The 22145-nt window shown below is 44.3% G+C and overlaps 1 protein-coding gene across 1 annotated transcript in view; it reads right to left on the bottom strand.

The window, feature by feature from the left end:
• The window catches only part of LOC126456314 (neuropeptide CCHamide-1 receptor-like), a 221654-nt gene that overhangs the window by 73336 nt on the left and 126173 nt on the right, over nucleotides 1–22145 (bottom strand). Inside the window, exon 2 of the mRNA XM_050092064.1 lies at nucleotides 9817–10113. Within this exon, the coding sequence (XP_049948021.1) occupies nucleotides 9817–10113 (297 nt within the window). The remainder of the gene's footprint in view (nucleotides 1–9816; nucleotides 10114–22145) is intronic.

Here is a 22145-nt window from a genome sequence, read left to right as displayed (position 1 = left end):
AGTTACTGGGTGATGAAGAAGCTTGCAGAGGATAGAGTAGCATGGAGAGCTACATCAAACCAGTCTCAGGACTGAAGACCACAATAACAACACAACATTGTAGGATCACTGTAATGTAAGCGCGAGATAATCCATTGTAAATGTGAAATGCCGGTACATTACTAACAGGTGTAACCGCCAAAATGTTGAATCTGAGCGTCAAAAGTTGCATGCACTGTGTTGTACAAGTGTCGAGTGTCAGTTTGTGGGATGGGGTTCCGTGCCAGTTGCTCTTGGTCGGTCAATACAGGGGATGCTGTTTGTCGATGACGCTGGAGTTGCCGTCCGATATTGTTGCACATGTGCTCGATTGGAGACAGACTACGGCAACATGTCAACACTCTGCAGACCATGCTGGGTAGCAAGAGCAGTATGTGGGCGGGCGTTACGCTGTTGGAAAACACTCTCTGGAATGCTGTTCATGAATGGCAGTGAGGGAGCTTGGGATAACCACGAGAGTGCTCCTGGTGTCATACGAAATCGCAACCCAGAGTGTAACTGCAGGTGTAGGTCCAGTGTGTTAGTATGCAGACAGGCTGAATGATTGTCCTCATTTAGCCTCCTTCTAACCAACAGACAGCCATCACTGACACCGAGGCAGAACCAGCTTTGATTAGAAAACACGACATACCTCCTCCCTGCCTTCCACTGAGCTGTCGCTTCGTAGCAGTGAAGCAGAAAAACTGTGGTGGTTTCGGTTCAGTGGAATGAACGCTACGAGGCTACCGGCTCGGAGCTGACCTTTAGGTAACGATTTGTAACAGTTCATTGTGTCAGTGGGGTGGCTTACGCCGTACGCGATGATCTTCCATTTCGATAGTGCCACGCGACCTTTCTGGAGCCCGGTCTTCTTGCAACTGTACATTCTCGTGATCACCAGCAGTCGTTTGCAGTGGCTACATTCCTGCCAAATATTTCTGCAGTACTGCAGAAAGAACAACCAGCTTCTCGTAGCCGTATCACACGATCTCGATCAAACTCAGTGAGACGCTGATAACGACGCCTTTGTCACCTTTAAGACAGTCTTTGACATCAAGTCAGCATGTCCATTCTCAGAGCCAGCTAACATTCAAGATCGTTACAGCGTGTGTTTAAAGCAAACCTGATTTCCACTAGCGCCACCGAGCGAGGTGGTGCAGTTATCATCACAATGGACTCTTTACCGAATAAGATGGCGCAGTGGTTAGCACCCTGGGCTCGCATTCTGGAGGACTACGGTTAAAACCAGCGTCCGGCCATCCTGATTTAGGTATCCAGTGATTTCCCTAAATCGCTCCAGGCGAATGCCGGGATGGTTCCTTTGAAAGGCCACGGACGACTTCCTTCCTCATACTTTCCTAATCCGATGGGACCGATGACCTCACTGTTTGGTTTCCAACCCTCAAGCCAACCAAACAACCGCTGGACTCTTATCCTGGAGGATACCGGCGTCCGGCCATCCTGATTTAGGTTTTCCGTTATTTCCCTAACTCGCTTCAGGCAAATGCCAGAACGGTTCCTCTGAAAGAGCACAGCCGACTTTCTTCCCTAATCCGATGGGATCGATGACCCACATATCAACCAACCAACCGACAACTAAGGCCACTCTCATGCGACTGGCGCGGAATTTCAATGTATATCATATTTGATTGGTAGAAACACGCCTACGGACTTCCGTGTAGGTCGCACAACTCCTTCTCGGTGTTGCGATGTTTTATCCGCCAGAGTAGAATGACTGTTTGTGCTGTAAGTAAATTTCACAGGCAAATAGCCGGCTTTGAAGTCGATACAATTAATTGAAACTTTGACAAGTTGTCGTGGCACTCCATGCTCATCATCAGTTTGGTTTACGACAACATTACATTCCGCACCACATTCAGCTAGACACCACTCTACCGGTCAAACGTTTTCGATCACCTATCTCAGTTACGGAATTTTGATTAAACAGGGATTTCGTTTAGAATATTCTATCATATCTCCATTCTGATAACAAAACAAATATAAAAATGTAAAGAATAAGTGCCGCTGTTGTGTATTTGGCTGGTTGTTTGCTGTGAAGTTGCCGATGACTATCCACAAAAACAGCGATATTCCTCTTAAGAAGGTTCCGCTCGAACAGACCTCATTCCTTCTGCTGTCTGTGAAGCAATCACTTCGCATTAGCGTACAGCACCCTGCGTGCATCTAGAAGTGTACGTGTTTACCAGATTAGGTTTATACCTTATTACCTAGGCCTAGTCCAATCGACAGTAAATTAGACGTTGCAGCGTTTCCCCCAGCCCTGTAGGGGAGATAAATTCATATGCGTAGAGAGTAAGCGTCAGATGACTCGTACTGTACTTGAATCTCGTGGAAGTAAACAGTAATGGCAGCAGCGCCAGTCGCAAAGTCGTGTCCGTGAACGAACTATGAAAGGGTGCACAGTGGCCAAGAAACCTTTATTACGCAGACCAAGTAAGGTGAAACGATTCCAGTGAGCGCAGCAACAGAAAAACTGGAGCGTTCAGTAATGTCTCGAGGTGTTATTCACGGACGAATCTAAGTTGGAAGCATTTGGAAGCCATGGTCGGATATTTATTTGTCGACTTCGTGGAGAACGCATAATGAGTCAGTGTGTGACGCCAAAGGTTAAGCACGGTCGAGGGTCGGTCATGGGTGGGGATGTATGGTGGGTGATAAAGTCGGTTATGTAATGAAAATTAGTCGAACGTTAAAGAAGAAAGAACATTCCAGTTACATCTGACCGGAGGCGTGGGTGTCTTTTGCAGGAGGACAACGATCCCAGAAACGCTTCTAAATTGCGCAGAGGGTACGTCAACAGAAAAGAGAAATGTGGGGAGCTTAAGAGTACGATCTGATCAAGTCAGTCACCTGACTTAAATCACATTGAACTCTTCTGAGATAAACTTCAGAAGGAAGTCAGAGTATTGAGGTCATCTAATACTGAAGAACTATGGAATAATTTGCATGCCTGTTGGACTACAGTATCTTCAAAAACACTACTAATCTCGAGAATGCCAAGAGCTTTAGCTGCTACTTTGAGGGAAAAGGGTGGATATCGCGTAGAGGCTATAAGTTAAACTATATTAACGATAGAAAGAGAAAATACTTATTTTGTTGGCCTAGTTAGTTTATACGATGTGTTTGCACATTGAAATAAAGTATGCAGCGCTTGTCATGGATGATCGGAAACTTTTGATCGGTAGTATAGGTTCCTGGCGATTTCACTTCCTGTTGATATCCACGACAAATTCATCCCAGTTATGTGTATTTTAGCAACGTTAAGCATATAAAGACAGTACTTAGGTGTACTTGGTTGCACTGAACAAAACCTTGGCCGAGCGGTTCTAGACGCTTCAGTCCCGAACCGCGCTGCTGCTACGGTAGCAGGTTCGAATCCTGCCTCGGGCATGGATGTGTGTGATGTCTTTAGGTTAGTTGGGTTTAAGTAGTTCTAAGTCTAGGGGACTGATGACCTAAGATGTCAAGTCCCAAGTGCTTAGAGCCAATTTAACCAATTTTTTGAAACAAAACCTAAATACTGTATTTGTGTGTATGTGTGTGTTTGTGAGCTTGCCTCTCTTCTAAACACATTTTACTGGATGCCAAAGACGTGCATTGTTACGCGTCTATGAGAACCTCCTTAATACTTAGATCTTTAAGGAGAAAGAGAAGGCAGAAAGAGACAGGAACAGGGTTGTGGATACTTTGCTTGTTCTTTCAGAACGGGTGTTTACCGTTAATGTAGATGAACCTGTCGGTGCCGGGAAGATTAAATTAGTGGTGGTTGGTGACGAAATACAAGCTCCTAAGAATTCATGTAGGGTGCAATTTTATGACATTGAAGAGCAATATGGAAGTACCACTTCCGTTATACATTGGAATTTAGATGTCTGAGGCAGCAGAAATGGACATGGGCTAAAAATGTAAATGTAGTGTGACTAGGGCCTCCCGTCGGGTAGACAGTTCGCCGGGTGCAAGTATTTCAATTTAACATCACTTCAGCGCCTTGCGCGTCGATGGGGATGAAATGATGTTGTTTAGGACAACACAACACCCAGTCCCTGAGCGGATAAGATCCCCACCCAGCCGGGAATGGAACCCGAGCCTTAGGATTAAGATTCTGTCGCCCTTACCGCTCAGCTACCGGGGGCGGACGGACACGGGTTGTACGAAAGTGATTAAGTATGGGGGTAACAACGGGGGTGATTGCAAAGCGCAGTAGTTTCTGCTCCATTGGGTGATAATGGGAGTTGTGTTGAGGCCACAGAGCCGGAGGGTGCACAGGGAAGTGCATGTGACGTTGCTTCTTGCATCGTAAAAGTGAAACCATAGAAGGTATTGTTGTTTTAATACACCAGGGAATACAAAAGAAGTTGTTGTTAGTTATGTTTCAGATGTTGTGGTAAACACGGTTCACGAGCGTATACACTGAGCAGCCAAAGAAACTGGTATACAGGCCTAATATCGTGTAGGGCCCCCGCGATCATGCAGAAGTGCCGCAGCGCGACGTGGCATGGACTCGACTAATGTCTGAGTAGTGCTCGAGGGAACTGACACCGTGAATGTGTCACAACACAATGTGGGATGGACTCGACTAACATTTGAAGTAGGGAGGGAACAGACACCATGAATCCTGCAGGGCTGCCCATAAATCAGTATGAGTACGAGGTGGTGAGATCTCTTCTGAAGAGCACGTTGCAAGGTATCCCAGATTTGCTGTGTAATGTTAATGTCTGGGGAGTTTGGTAGCCAGCAGAAGTGTTGAAAGTCAGAACAATGTTCCTGGAGCCACTCTCTAGCAACTCCGGACGTGTGGGGTGTCGCATTGCCCAGCTGGAACTTCCAAAGTCTGTCGGAATGCACAATGGACATGGATGGGAGCAAGTGATTGGACAGGGTGCTTTCGTACGTGACACCAGTCAGAGGCGTATCTATACGGATCAGGGGTCCCATATCACTCAAACTGCACACGCCCCACACTATTACAGAGCCTCCACCAGCTTGAACAGTCCACTGCTGACAAGCAGGGTCCAGAGATTCATGAGGCTGTCTCCATATCGGCACACGTCCATCCGCTCGATACAATTTTAAACGAGACTCGTCCAACCAGCCAACGTCTTTTCAGTCATCAACAGTCAATGTCGGTGTTGACGCGTCCAGACGAGGCGTAAAGCTTTGTATCGTGCAGTCGTCAAGGGCGCCGAAAGCCCATATCGATGATGTTTCGTTGAATGGTTTGCACGCTGACACTTGTTGATGGCCCAACATGGAAACCTGCAGCAACAGTAGAAGGGCTGCACTTTTGTCACGTTGAACGATTCTCATTAGTCGTTGTTGGTCCCATTCTTGCACGGTGCTTTTCCGGCCGCCGCCATGTCGGAGATTTAATGTTTTACCGGGTCCCTGATATTCACGGTACACTCGTGAAATGGTCGTTCCTGAAAATCCCCACTTCATCGCTACCTCGGATATGCTGTGTCCCGTCGCTCGTGCGCCGACTATAACGACACGTTCAAACGCAATTGCAGCAGCAGTAAACAATCTAACAGACACTTGTTGTCTTATACAGGCGTTGACCATTGCAGCGCCGTCTAGTTACATATATCTGCATTTGAATGCGCGTGCCTAGATCAGTTTCTTCGGGGCTTCAGTGTATTTCAACAGGAACACAGTGAACAGAGAAAAAAGTGGGTAATCCAGTCGATAGGGCTGAATCTGTTGAAGAATGTACGTCAGAGGTTCAGAGTGTGGTAAGAGGGTCACTGCCTAGCAGGACAAGCAGCTGACGTGGGCAGCGAGTTGTTCATAGCACAGCGAAAGTCTAATGTACAAGCAGCATCCTCTCACCATGGCAAAAGTAGTCGTCTATACGTCAGCACGGCCAGGGAAATTGAACGAGGCGTGATTTACCTCACTGATCCACGACAAATCATGTACAGAGATTGAATAAAAGTTTCCTTTATTGTCAGCAGTGTTTGGAGTGGGTCCTCCGTCCTGTGAACATCATCAATCAAGCCACTGAATGCGGCTGCACTGCTCATTTGGTATTCATTCACACTGCATGTTATTCCTCACAGATTCAGTATCTCACTTCCTTCAACACCGATACTTCCGTACGATTCTCTTGAACTGTCTAACCTTTAGCATTACTAAACTATGATCTGTGTCTAATCTGTTCCTAGGTACACCAACCACTTCACCTCAGGGTGGCACTTGCAATCTACCTTCTCAACTGAAACTTCCTGGCAGATTAAAACTGTGTGCCCGACCGAGACTCGAACTCGAGACCTTTGCCTTTCGCGGGCAAGTGCTCTACCAACTGAGTTACCGAAGCATGACTCACGGCCGGTACTCACAGCCTTACTTCTGCCAGTACCTCGTCTCCTACCTTCCAAACTTTACAGAAGCTCTCCTGCGAACCTTGCAGAACTAGCACTCCTGAAAGAAAGGATATTGCGGAGACATGGCTTAGCCACAGCCTTCTCAACTATTTGCTGGATGTATTCCAACCTCTGTCTTCCTCTACAGTTTTTGCCGCTACAGCTCCCTCTAGTGCCATGGAAGTCATTACCAGATGTCTTAACAGACATCCTATCATCTTGTCCCTTCTCCTTGTCACTGTTTTTCGTATATTCCTTTCCTCTCCGATGCTGCACAGAACCTCATTTCTTACCTTATCAAAACGCCTAATTTTCAACATTCGTCTGTAGCACCACATCTCAACTATTTTCCCACAGTCCATGTTTCACTACCATACACTGCAGTGCTCCATATGTATATTCTCAGACATTTCTTCGTCAAATTAAGACCTATGTCCGATACTGGTGGATTTCTCTTGGCTGGGAATGCTTTTTGTTCCAGTGTTAGTCTGTTTTTGATGTCCTCCTTGCTCCGTTCGTACTGGTTATTTTGCTGCCTAGGTAGCAGAATTCCTTAACTTCATCTATTTTGTGACTGTCAATCCTGATGTTAAGTTTCTCGCTATTCTCGTTCCTTCTACTTCTCATTACTTTCTTCTTCTTCGATTACTCTCAGTCCATATTATGTACTCCTTTGACTGTTCATTCCATTCAGGTGATCATGTAATTCTTCTTTACTTTCAATCAGGATAGCAATGTAATCAGAGAATCGTAATATTGATATTCTTTCAGCTTGAATTTTAAATCTACTCTGAACTTTTATTTTATTTTCATCGTTGTTTCTTCGATGTACAGATTTAACAGTAGGGTTGAAAGACTACATCTCTGTTGTTACACAATTTCCAATCCGGGCACTTCGTTCTTAGAGGTCCACTCTTATCATGCCCTCAAAATTACCTCTCTGGTGCCTTTATCTTTCCTAAAGCCAAACTGATCGTCATCTAAAACATCCTCAGTTTTCTTTTCCATTCTTCTGTACGTTATTCTTTTAAGTAACTTTGATGTATGAGCTGCCAAGCATATTATACAGCACAAAAGTAACGCCACAGTGTGCACACATTCTTAACACTCACGTACACTTAATAGACATGCGAGACACCTCTCGTATATTCACAAGGAATATGCGCAAAGGAAGAATACCCATTCCAGCATGCAACTGAACCCGCCCCGTGATATTTCCCAATCAACAATGCCATACCACATTTAAATTTATATCAGAATAGGGTATACATCATTCACTACTCAGAAGTTGTTCAAAACTTACTGTTTCCACTGGTAACCATCGTGACTCACTCCAAAAGAAATACATAACGATTATTTCATAGATCTAATTTATTTTCGATACCTTTGATATTTTAACAGTATACTGAAACATTCTCGAGAGACAACTACCTTTCACTATCGTGGAACTAAGATCCCTATACATGCGCGACAGAAGTGAGGCTCAGCACCTTCAAGCCTTGTTTATCAGTCTTTTTAAATACTCATCGTCTTCAAATCTCATTGCGAGAAGGGATTCGTTCTTTACCAAACAGGTGATTATCACACTGTACCAGATCAGAGTTGTAGGGTAAGTGTTTCGATACTGCCCACTCAAGCTTTGTGATCTCAATGATGGTTTTCTCACTGACATTTGGCATTTTTCTACCTTAATTGTTTTGTTATACTGCACATACTCGTTTCTGCTAGCCCCACTCGAATTCACAGTTCGTTCGACGTTGCACATCTCTAAGCGAAAATCAGACTCTGAATCGGCTGTACATTGTCTGTCAGGACTCTTGTGTAGTGGTCGATTTACCACTGCAGGGGAGGACCCCACATTCACTAAATTATCTGCTTGGCCAACTATTAAATTCGCTGTGATCAGCAACGCCATGCTCATACATTTCTCATTCTCTAATGAGCGTTTGTCGCTGTATCTTTTTCACATCACAGGAATTTTATAGAAGCAAAGTAAATCATCAAGTCCACCAGCCACCTTCAGAGTGTTCTGACAGTGCATCTTGGGGATGCAAGTTGAATTAAATGTGAATACGAGAGGGGAGATTATTTCTATGACCTCAACTGGCAAACATGTAGAACAAAAGCTGGAGATTTGAAATAAAATGTTGTAAAATCTGTGGGTGTAACGCCCCTAACTTTGCGGCAACATGCATAGTAATTTTCCTACTTAGTGTGTTATAAATACTTCCATTAGGTTTATCGTTTCTGAATGGCACACTCACTATTTATTCACCACATGATAATAAAACGTCAGGATAGCTTCGATTATGTAGAACAAGTTTTGTTGTCAGCGACGTTCGCCTTTTAAGCCATCCACATGTACAAATTTACAGTGGCGCAAGTACTTAAAACACGCAGCTACAGCAGCTCATAAGGCGTTTTGCGTTGAAATGTTAACTGAGCTGGCTATATATTAGAAGTCCATTGGAAACATAATAATCAGCGATTGCTCAACTATGTTAGTATGTGGAAAAATGTACAGAGTCGTCGGTTTTGAGGCACTGAAAATCCGAATCAGTCTTTTTGTAAAGATAAGAGGCAGTGAAAAATGAAATGTGTGTCACGTCACGTATGCAAGAGTACAGCTTATAAATTTTACTTTCCTCAACTGAACTTCATTACCGGGCTAGTGATTCTTCATATTCTGAGAACAATCTTCATTGAACGTTGAGAGTACCGTTTAATCTTCCAAAGAAACAGTGCACCGCCGTATTACCTGGAGTACGCAAGTCCATATGTCCATGTGAGTGGATACGTCGACCTGGGTCAGTTACTCGACCGCCTATTTCGCCAGATCTGTATCCTGGTGAAACTTCCTGACAACTAACTGTGTGCTGGACTGCCACAGGAATGTGGAAAGTCCGCCTTTCGCGAGAAAATCGTCTACCGACTGAGCTACCCAGGAGATTCGAGGGCCAAATGGATAGATAACGGTTCCGAGTCCCATTCCGGGACACGTTTTTCATTGGCTAGGAAGTTTAATATCGACGAACACTCCGCTGCAGAGTGAAAATTGGTTGCCGTCACTTGTTGATTTGAAAATTCTATTCCATGCGGGCAACCTACTCTCGCTAGTATCAGTTCTCACAATAAATTTTTACTACAGTCGACATAATCGACTTGAGAGTTTCAGCAACTTTATACATGTTTAAGGTAATTATCATTTACTGTCCCGACTCAGTTGCACAATTTTAATGAGAATCTCCAGATCTAAGGAAGTACTCTGATATGTGGATATGAGTAGACAAGAGGGGTTGTTGACGCAGCTACTTACGTCTGAAGATGATCCTTAGTGATCGAAGCATGTAATCTACTTAAAATGTGCCACTGAGACTAAACAATAAATGAATGTCGGGCAGATTGAGATGCATACCGTGTAGATGGTGGAGATGAAGGGCACGCAGGTGAGGATGACGAGCAGGTCGCCCAGCGCCAGCGACAGGATGTACAGGTTGGGCGAGCTGCGCATGTTGCGGTGCCGTATGAAGATGAGCACCAGGGTGCCGTTGCCCAGCACGCCGGCCGTGAAGATGAGCAGGAAGATCACTGGCACCAGGTACGTCTCGATGCGCACGTCGAATGGCAGGTGCTCCATGTCGTGCTCCCCGGTCCAGTTGGAGCCGCCGGCACACTGATCACTGTCGTTCGCCTGCAACACCGTCGTTCCTGTCTAAAATTTTGTTACAAAAGAATTTTACTATGTGGAACATGATATTCTGTTTCGTAAATTGGAGTACTAATGAATTTGGAGAAAACCTCATCACTGCTTCATTTTTTGTTCTGGGAGCAAAAAGGTGGAGGATGGCGTCCACAGTCAACAATTTAAAAAAACCTACTGTAACTGAAACAAAATTTGGAATGGCTCCACGTTTAGCTGTAGAGCCAGAGCTGTCCTAAATTCTACGGTAAATTTTTAAAGGTGGTAGAGAATTCTAAACACCTGTGATATCATGTATCGACATCACCCCACGGGCGTCATAGCCAAGTTTCCATCTGACACCTATTGCAGTTACACGGGATCTGGCGGACCCAATGGTGCACGCCCGCTCAGCCACTCATCCAGCATCTCTGTACCATGAGCACGTTCTCCCGCCACGATATGGGATGGCCAGTAGCAGCCTTTCTCCAACTTGCGCTTGGAGCCTTATCGCTACGACACAATCGCTTATGTTTAGCACAGAGAGCCTTATTATAGTTGGCGCTGTGATATCTGTACTCAGTTTCTTGCTTCATTATTTCTAATGATTCTTCATTCAGTTGGAGAGATACAAATTTAGTAAATCTTCTGTTTCTTGTGTTAACTTGTTCCTAATCATTTCTGCTTCCGTCCAGGTTTCCTACGATGAGAGTTGTTGCACCGCTCCGTAGTCCACACCTGTCCTGACTATTGTATACAAAGTTGTACACAACAGAACTACTGGTCACAAAGGAATATTAAGGTTTCTCAGCAACGACTTACGTTCATTATACATCACTTTTATTTATTGCACACAGCCCAGTCACATTAAAGTGACCACCGCCTGTATTCGTCTTCAACATGTAACAACCATTCACAGACGACATGTGGTAGCAGTAACAGTGCGGAATATGTAAGGTGTGTCGGGGGGACGTGTGTCGGGGGAACGTCAATAACAATGCAGTGGTTGTCGCGATTTATCTGGGGTCCAAAAGAGCATGAATCATTTGCTTTCAGGGGAAGGGTGGAAGCATTTCCGAAGCGGATAACATTGTAAATTGTTCGCACGCCAAGATGGTTAAAATGTATCGTACATGGCAAAATGGGACTACTCAGAACTAGCACCGAACCTACTAACGTGCATCATGGGCCACAGAAAACAAGGGTCAACTCCGACTGCCGGTCGGAGTGGCCGAGCGGTTCAAGGCGCTACAGTCTGGAACCGCGCGACCGCTACGGCCGCAGGTTCGAATCCTGCCTCGGGCATGGATGTGTCTGATGTCCTTACGTTAGTTAGGTTTAAGTACTTCTAAGTTCTAGTGGACGGATGACCTTAGAAGTTAAGTCTCATAGTGCTCAAAGCCCATCAACTCCGACTGCGGAGATGTGTACAGGCGAACAAACGTGCAGCTGTTGAACAGAAGACCGCCCAGATGAACGAAAGACCTATGAACTGTCTCCTCAACAACTACTTAGAGAACGTTGGGAGTGAGTAGACAATATTTTGAATTGGAACCCATATTCGTCCTCGAGCCACAACCATCCGAAAACATTTTGGTAACGGGACCACTTTTACAAGTGACTGATTAGGCAAGATCCAGTACGTCACTTTTTTTTACATTTCCATACGTTAACAGACAAAGAAGTTGTTCGTGCTCTCGTTGGCGGGTTCTCTTCAACGTGATGCAGTACAGCCTCTTCCAGTTAAAGTGTGCGACGTTTCCTTGGAACACTAGTGTGTGCAGGTTTCCTTGGAACACCACAGTCACGCCTAATGATTGTGAAGGTACCACTTTCTCGAAGCTGTTGCGTAATTGTGGCGAAAAGAGTATGCGATGGAGTCGAACGTTGAGAAGAACGATCTTGGTAAAGGCGACGAGCAGTTCTGTCACCGTGAACTTCGCTATTCAGAATCATCATCTCGGTGTATTCTGCAGATGTGTATTCTACCACGTTGCTCTAATACTGTAACGCTGACAGACACGTGAATGAGGCTCGACCCAGATATGAGAGGTAGGATAGACGTCAAATGACATCTGATGATTCGACGTAACCTCCCGTCACCATGACTAACCTGTTGCATACTTAACTACCAAACATATTTTCAAAGGGCCGTAGAACGGAAACGGCACGTTTCCGGAATTAGGCTCCTATCCAAAATATAATGTACTGACTCCCCTCTAGAAGGCCTAGAAGTATGTAAATGGAATTTCCTAACATATTGTATTACTTTTGTTCACTTCGTACTGTACGGTATACACGGTGGTCCATTGATCGTGACTGGGCAAAATATCTCACGAAATAAGCACCAAACGAAAAAACAACAAAGAACGAAATGTGTCTAGCTTGAAGGGGGAGACGAGATGGCGCTACGGTTTTTTTAAACAGGAACCCCCATTCTTTATTCCATATTCGTGTAGTACGTAAAGAAATATGAAAGTTTTAGTTGAAGCACTTTTTCGCTTTGTGATAAATGACGCTGTAATAGTCACAAACATATGACTCACAATTTTAGACGAACAGTTGGAACAGGTAGGTTTTTTAAATGAAACTACAGAACGTAGGTACGTTTGAACATTTTATTTCGGTTGTTCCAATGTGATACATGTACCTTTGTGAACTTATCATTTCTGAGAACGTATGCTGTTACAGCGTGATTACCTGCAAATACCACATTAATGCAATAAATGTTCAAAATTATGTCCGTCAACCTCAATGCATTTGGTAATACGTGTAACGACATTCCTCTCAACAGCGAGTAGTTCGCCTTCCGTAATGTTCGCACATGCATTGACAATGCGCCGGGGACGTCAGATCCGGTGAACGTGCGGGCCACGGTATGGTGCTTCGACGACCAATCCACCTGTCATGAAATATGCTATTCAATACCGCTTCAACCGCACACGAGCTATGTGCCGGACATCCATCATGTTGGAAGTATATCGCCATTCTGTCATGCAGTGAAACATCTTCTAGTAACATCGGTAGAACATTACGTCGGAAATCAGCATACATTGCATCATTTAGATTGCCATCGATAAAATGGGGGTCAATTATCCTTCCTCTCATAATGCCGCACCATACATTAACCCGCCAAGGTCGCTGATGTTCCACTTGTCGCAGCCATCGTGAATTTTCCGTGGCCCAATAGTGCATATTATGCCGGTTTACGTTACAGCTGTTAGTGAATGACGCTTCGCCGCTAAATCGAATGCGTGCAAAAAATCTGTCATCGTCCCATAATTTCCCTTGCGCCCAGTGGCAGACCTGTACACGACGTTCAGTGTCGTCACCATGCAATTCCTGGTGCATAGAAATATGGTACGGGTGCAGTCGATGTTGATGTAGCATTCTCCACACCGGCGTTTTTGAGATTCCCGATTCTCGCGCAATTTGTCCGCTGCTGATGTGCGGATTAGCCGCGACAGCACCTAAAACACCTACTTGGGCATCATCATTTGTTGCAGGTCGTGGTTGACGTTTCACATGTGGCTGAACACTTCCTGTTTCCTTAAATGACGTAACTGTCCGGCGAACGGTCCGGACTCTTGGATGATGTCGTCCAAGATACCGAGCAGCATACATAGCAGACGCCCGTTGGGCATTTTGATCACAATAGCCATACATCAACACAATATCGACCTTTTCCGCAATTGGTAAACGGTCCATTTTAACTCGGGTAGTGTATCACGAGGCTAGTACCGTCCGCACTGGCGGAATGTTACGTGATACCACGTACTTATACGTTTGTGACTATTACAGCGCCGTCTATCACAAAGCGAAAAAAGTGGTCCAACTAAAATATTCATATTTCTTTACGTACTACGCGAATATGTAACAAAAAATGGGGGTTTCTATTTTAAAAAAGCAGTTGATATCCGTTTGACCTATGGCAGCGCCATCCAGCGGGCTAGCCATAGTGCCATTTGGTTTCCCCCTTCAAGCTAGTTTCGTTGTTTATAGTTTTTTCAAAATGGTTCAAATGGCTCTGAGCACTATGGGACTTAACTGCTGAGGTCATTAGTCCCCTAGAACTTAGAATTAGTTAAACCTAACTAACCTAAGGACATCACAAACATCCATGCCCGAGGCAGAATTCGAACCTGCGACCGTAGCGGACTTGCGGTTCCAGACAGCAGCGCCTTTAACCGCACGGCCACTTCGGCCGGCATAGTTTTTTCGTTTGATGATTATTTCGTCAGATATTTGGCCCTGTCACTATCAATGGACCACACTGTATACACAGTATGAAATGTTTCGTCAGTCGCTATCGCCCTTGCGTTGCAATTTTAATGGCCAGCAGTGCAGATTTATGGCTGACTAACACGCTGCACTGACGAAGAAACCTCTTAAGAGACGTCGGCCGTAAATAAATGTAGGAAAAGATAAGACACTCGCTGCAGAGCGGGACAGCCACGAAACTGGAGCACCCTTGAGGTATGCGGAGTCGGGACAGGCGGGGTTTTCGCTGGCTGTAATTACGTTCGGGACGCCGTCGAGTCGACTGCTCCAGACGCTGGGGAGTGTGCCTTGGATTTAATAACTGCTGGAGAAGTCAAAGGCGGGCCGAGGCGCAGGTTTAGCCATTGCATCCTCTGAGTAGCTTCAAAGGCGAAATCCTGTTTCCATACTCGACATCTGAGTACAGGAATTGGGAGTAACACACATAACGCTACTGATGCAAGTGCTACTTCTCGTCGTGGGGAGCTGATATCATGCGTCAATTTTAAGAAATTAGGTATCATACATGTGTCACGGCTACGAGAAAGAAATCTGGGTTCGCATAAGAGCTTTCTCTCCTTATTTTATTACTTTCAAGAGAGTGCTGAAAAGTAAAGTGTCTGTAGTTTTTATATGCAAATCTCTTAAATAAAATAAAGTTCATTAACATTCTACAGCTGTATTCTTCACGTCAGCATATCTATTCCCGAAAATAGCCACCCTATCGTGGAACGCACTTCTCCCAATGAGAGACCAGCTTATTGATACCGTCAAACTAGAAATTTTGAGTTTGTTAAAGGAGCCACAACCTCACATCTGCTTTTCCCGTTTCGTCACTATATAACTGAAGTCCTCGAAATTGCTCTTTAAATTTTGGAAACAGATAAAAATTGGCTGTGGCCAATTCGGGAATTTATGGAGGACGATCGTTGACAGTGAATCCGAGGCGCCGGATTGTTACGGCGATCGCATATAGTTTAGTATTGTTTTGCTGAAGGAGAGGGCTCTGTTCCGATTCATGCTTTCAGTTTTCTGAGAGTCTCGCAGTAACTTTCAGAGTCTGTGGTGGTGCATCATGCCTTGAAGATTCCAGAACACGCTGAGCACGACTTTCCCTGCCGGTGACATGGCCTTGAACATTTTTGGCGTCGGTTATCCTTTCTGGCAGAACTGCATTGGTGCTCTCTCGTTTTCGGTGTCAAAGTGGTCAAATCTTCAAAAATGGTTCAAATGGCTCTGAGCACTATGGGACTCAACTGCTGTGGTCATCAGTCCCCTAGAACTTAGAACTACTTAAATCTAACTAACCTAAGGACATCACACACACCCATGCCCGAAGCAGGATTCGAACCTGCGACCGTAGCAGCAGCGCGGCTCCGGACTGGAGCGCCTAGAACCGCACAGCCACCGCGGCCGGCCGTCAAATCTTCTCTCATCAGCTGTCATAATGTTGTTCACCAATCATCACCGTACACAGCTTTTATTAGTCTACGGATTCCACTTGTAGGTACGTCTTCTGCGTTTAGAAGCTCGTGTACAGCACGTTGTTTACGTTGCGTACCGCCATCTTACACGCTACAATTTGGACTCCTCTAGCGGCAGAGGACTGCAATTTGCTTCAGCGAACCGGGGAAGTCGACCGAGTAATATGCATGACATATAACACATTATCCGATATTCAGAAAAGAATAAAAATTCGGAGGCTTTGGTTTTCAGTAGTCATTCTGCAATACGTTGGTACATATCCCTGCCAGTACAAGAGTACGGTAACACGATGATACCCATTTCTTAAAACTGACTTATTACGTCTGCTCCCTGAAATACACCAATATTCACAGAAGAGCCAACTAACTCCTCCTAAGGGAAATGATTCATAAAACTCTACGAAACCTACGCAACATCAGTCGCCATGTTCTTTACCTGTTTCTCTTCCTTTCGTACCGTCTCGCTATAGTCGACTGGGTTATAGCGGACAACATCGAATTCCAGGATACCTTGACTCTGTCCGTAAATAGTACATTGACTCGGCAGAAGAAATGCTATTGTCTAGTCGATGGTCTATATTACCAGGGAGGTGAGCCATCATCAATCTTTTGTCACAAGAATTCAGCAGCGAAACAACCGCAGTACTAAGCAGTGGTATGCATTTAACCACTACTTCCTCCAAGATTCCAGCGGAAGAAATCATCTATTCGGTGGAAGCATCGTTAGCGCAACACCACAGTGCGCTCGCCCTTGTATATCAAATACCACACTACCGAATGGAAAACGGTCTTCGAACTACGGAAGAAAGAACTCACAGCTCCTCATGTCAGGGACAAGGCCACTTGCAAGGACAAAGTGACAGATAAGGTGTACTGGAAGTTAAATGCCTACTGCACACCGAAACAGATCTGTTGAGTGTCAAGAAATTAAAAACTACAATCTGATGTCACAAGCTCATTCCAAAAGCGCCTGTACCATTTAGAATTTATGATTTACACACGAAGTAGAATGTTCAATGCGTGCCACCATAAATGGAATCAGTTGGCCGATTAACCTGCCTGCATTAAATAACGACGTACAGGTGGATAGAGCGACGCCTTTGTGAGGAATTCTGGGTAAATTCGTTATCTTACAAACGTTACGTCGCAACGGGTTTTGCACTTGCTGGAGAAGAATGTATCGCCGTTCAGCCGATTTAAAGAAACATAGCCTTCAGTCTAGCTCTTTCAAAATGTGAGGAGATTTTATAAACAGACGGAGTATCTGTAGATTCTCCTTGTCGTCTTTGGCTGCAGATATCCTTATGCAGGTATTCGAAATGAGGGTTCGTACCGGAACGTCTATATAACCGTCACATTGGCTTTCTCACTCGGATAATACTTTCGTCGTCTGACCATATCGAAAGGAGAAGCTGCAGGATTTTCACAAGTATCTCAAAAGTACTCATGGTAAAATCAGTCTTAGTTTGGAAAGATCTCCTGATATTTTCCCTCTAGTACCGCGGAAGGTATTCCCCGATGTTTTAACACATGTCGTATCATTTGGTCCCTTCTTGTTGCACTGTTTTTCATGTGTTCCCTTGCTGGCCTATTCTGCTGACAAACTCCTCATTCCTCACGGTTCCACATCATTTCCACTAGTCTTCTACAGCATCGCGCCTCAAGCTCTTCGACTCTTTTCTTTTCCTGTTGTCCTACAGTAAATGGTTCACTATCATACAGTGTTTTGTTACCTGTGTACATTCTCATAAATTTATTCCTCAGATCAAGACCAATGTTTGATACTACAAACTTCTCTAGGTCAAGAATAGCATCTTTGCCTGTACGAATCTGCTTTTCATGTTCCCCTTTCATCATCCAAATGTATTGTTTTGCTTCAGACGTAGCAGAATTACTAAACTTCGTCTAATTCTTGAACAGCATGCTTCATATTATGGATATCGTTAGTATGATTTCTGCTGCTTCTCATTATTTTCGTATTTCTTCGATTTTCTCAGTCCATATTCATTACACTGTTCATTCCAATCAACAGGTCTCACTTTCACTGGAGATAGAGTTGTCATTTTTAAATCTTACTGAAATTCTTCCACCTTAAATTTTAATCCCACTCTTGAATCTTTGTTTTACGAGTATTTCCATCATTGAACGGTAGGGGCGAAAGACTTCATCCCTATATTACACGCTGTTAATCCCGAGCACTTTTTTTTTGTCTTCGTTTCTTATTATTCTTCTTGGTTTGTACCTTTTGTGTGTTAACCCCCTTTCTCCATAGTTTACTCCTGCCTTTTTCAGAACTTCAAAATCTTATATCATATGACGTGGTCAAAAGCTTATTCCATGTCCACCGTTCTATGTCTTGTTTCCTTACGAATCGCCATGTCGGAACTGCCTCTCTGTTGCCCTTGTCTTTCAGAAACCCATACTGATCGTCGTATAACAGGCCCTCAATTTTCTTTTCCATTCTTCTGCATATTACTCTTATTACAGTATATACGCTGGAAAATTAGGACACAAAATTTCCAGGAAACCTTCAATTACCACATTATAAAAATTGGGAGTTTTCAGCGCGTCGAGAGCAAGCGTTTATCGTATTAGTCGTGAAGACAATTTAAAACAGGAATTACGCCATTTGAGAAAAAACATTCATATCGTCTGACTAAGACAGCCCTGAACCGTAAAAGAATAGTAGGTAAGAAAAAAGAGGAGGCTGCAGTACCAAGTCGACCGTTGCTTCTACCAAACAAAAAGAGCGCGACAAATCATTTCAGGAAGATCTAGCAGTGTAAATGTTTAATCCAGTCTTTTCAAGCAGCCATAACATCAAAGATGTGTTAGGAGCAACGGGAGACGAATCACATCTTCTACTTGCTGCTGGAGAGTTGGAGAATTAGTTGCAAATGTTACAAAATATACATACGAAGACTTCGTGGAATTAATGAATGGCTAGAAGAACACGAACGACCTGTTCACTTATAGCAGCTCAGCAAGTCAGGCATAGCTCAACAGAGAGAGACCTGCAGTCAAGATATACGTATACGAGGGGTGTTCAATAAGTAATGACACGCATGTCGCTTTTGTTCCAGATTCGAATGCACACAATATCCCACACTCTTTTGGCTACAAAACCCTATTTGTCAACGCAATCTCCGTTCAGTGCGACGGCCTTAATCCACCTTACTGGGAGAGTTTGTACGCCCGCATGGTACCACTCTGCTCGCAATGTCGGAGCCAACGTTTTGAGGCATCAGCAACCCCCCGTCATCCACGTACTGCTCCCCGCGGATTGCATCCTCCATTGGGCCAAAGTGATGTAAAGTCGGAAGGTGCGTGAGGCGCGTAGCAGGAAGGATGAGGTAGAACAGTCCAGTGAAGTTTTGTAATCTCTCGGGTGTGCAAACTTGTGTGAGGGCTCGAGCTGTCATGGAGCAGAAGTTCGTCTGTATTTTTGTGGCAACGAAAACGACGAAGTGGTTCCTTCAGAGGGTAGAACAATACACTTCAGAGCTGATCGTTGCACCATGAGGGAGGACGCCAAACAGAATAATACCTTCAAAGTCCCAGAAGACCTTCGGCATGACTTTACGTGGTAAGGATGCTGCTTTGAACTGTTCTTCGGAGGAGAGGTGGTGTGACGCCACTCCATGAATTGCTCTTTTGTTTGCGGTTCGAAGTGATGATCCCATATTTCATCACCTGTGATCATGTTCGACAAAAATTATCACCCATGCAAGTGGGCCCAGGTTCGATTCCCGGCCGGGTTGGAGATTTTCTCCGCTCGGGGACTGGGTGTTGTGTTGTCCTAATAATCATTTCATCCTCGTAACCGGCGCGCAAATCGCCCAATGTGGCTTCGAACGAAAGAAAACTTGCACTTGGCGGCCGAACTTCCCGAATAGGGGCCTCCCGGAAAACGATGCCATAAGGCCATTTTCCATTTTCTTTTATCACGATCAGCCTGGTAACGCGCAAGGAATTCTTCACAGATGGTCCTTCGTTGCTCTTTGTGGTCTTTTGTTAGGCGGGGAGGAACCCAGCGGACACACAGCTTCGAGTAACCCAAGTGGTGGATGAGTGTGTTAGCACCACCAACAGAGATGTCCAGTTGAGCAGCAAGATGTTTGATTGTGATCCGTCGATCACCTCGCATGCGAGTGTCTGCACTTTCCGACATAGCAGAAGTCACAGCTGTGTGCCGCCGGTCGGCACGCGGGAAATCGGACGGATTTGCGACAACTACAGACTCCTCTTCCAACGACTCACCTTACTATTTGTTCACTACCAGGTGTCCCTAGACATTCTGCAAGCGCTTATGAATTTCTGCGATGCTCTGGTTTTCCGCCAAACGTAACTCAATGGCAGCTCTCTGCTTGGAATGCTCGTCCGTTACAGAAGGCTACGTGTAGCGTCGCCGTTTATGGGAACTTCATGAAACTGTAGGGGCTGAATCGGGAATATTCCACGATTCCCCACAACAAATTCTCTATTTTTTTAAACCGAAACTTGAAGAATTTCATACTTGTTACTGCCTACTTTTTCCGCTTCTGTCAATAACTGAATTGACTTAAGTGTGGCACTGAATGATTTTTGACTGAATTTCGTTATGAATCTTCACGCATTGCTAAATTGGCACACTTTCATGGTAGGTCAGCAACGGTAGTCCAGTATGACTGGTCTGAACGTTGACACAGACCATTTCGCGCCCGAATGTGCATAATATTTTGCTAATTCGTAACGATCTGGGATACTTTGTCTTACTAAAACAGTTATGTTATCTCGATAAGCTGAAATTCATTTTTATTAGTACAGTTCGTACTAATTAGCGTTTCTTATTTCATTTATATCTTACATTTAGGTGTTGTGGTTAAGACACTAATCAGCATTGATATAGTCTTACACATGATTGAAAACAGTCTGACACATTTCGGATAGTTTTTCAATTTTACGCCTTCGCATAGTATGTTGATAGCACTTCGTCGCCTTGCCTGTTATGCTGTGTAGCAGACTTTAAAGCTGTGCAGATCAGCATAACGAAAAGGCGAGTGGTCTCGTTCGTTTTGTCCACGACTGTGCATGTCTGTAAGAATTAATGTGAAATCAAATTAAGACTGATACAATACACTGCTATGAGCAAAAGAAAAACGACATTTCCGTAAATCTGTGATGGTATTTCAAATTGAAATTACTGTTATTAATTAATATAACATACTAATTTATGTAGGTTGGCAATTAATAGGAAGATTCGTGGGGAAAAGGGTGTTAAAGTGGCTAGGACGGAAAAACTGGTCATTGTATATATTTTGCCCTGAGCAGTGCTGCTACCTGCCGAGAATTGGTCAGACTGGTTATAACATACGTCGTTACTACTTTCAGAGAGACTGGCAGAGGAAACGTGATTCGATTTGTTTTTAACAATAAGTTTGTTTTTGAATCGTCTGATGTGAGTTAAGTCACTCGTAGAGAGAAATAATTTTTTTACGATATCGATATGTAAACAACGTCTTTTGGCCTACAAATGCAGATCCTTGTTATTTATTTCAGTCTCATAGTTGCTTCTGTGGATCATCAATGCTAACATGGCGTCCGGTCGAGAAATGTGGCCTCACTACTCGTCGGCAAAAGTGGCCAAATAAGAGTTAGTTACTTCCAAAAAACAAACATAATACAACAAATAAAACTTACTTCTAAAACCTTTGATATAGAAGGATATGATCCGGAATTCTATCCCTTCGTGACAATCTTGAATTAATTAAGTTTTATTAATTAAAACCGTATCTATTCTGTTGTATCTAGCCTAATACAGAAGTCAGATTGAAAGCGGGCTGCTACAGCGGCTTGGTATTCTTTCAAAGAGAAGGGCGTGAAGATGCCCAGAAAATGTGGCCGGAAATTGAACAAACATGGAGTCACACTGCGATGGCACTGGTGACACTACCCATTTAAGTTCGGAAAATTGGTCACTACGTAAGCCTTCTGAAAATTTCATGTATTTCTATAATATTATTTTTCTCTCAGTTAAAAATATTTGGTGTGATAGCTTATGATATGTAGATTCAAAATATGCTAGTGACAAGTTTTTGTCAATAGCCATGGTCCGGTGAAAACTAAAGCTCTGTTTCAGTAGCGTTTTTAACCCCCTCGGCTCTCCCCCCTACCTTTCCCATCTTCCTATGCGCCCCGAGGTGTCGCCCTACAGTGTCAATATTTCCTGCTGAGCATAAAAGTTTGCCGACCACTAAGTTAGAACGTCGACTGCGCTTCAGACCCCAGCGTCCAATACTGTATCACCACCTTATCTAGTTTGGGCTCTTGGGGAAGAACAGA

Source organism: Schistocerca serialis, chromosome 2 (genome assembly GCF_023864345.2).
Source record: "Schistocerca serialis cubense isolate TAMUIC-IGC-003099 chromosome 2, iqSchSeri2.2, whole genome shotgun sequence".
Lineage (NCBI taxonomy): Eukaryota > Metazoa > Arthropoda > Insecta > Orthoptera > Acrididae > Schistocerca > Schistocerca serialis.
Note: the sequence above shows the minus strand (reverse complement) of the source record. Positions and strands in the feature narration are given on the sequence as shown.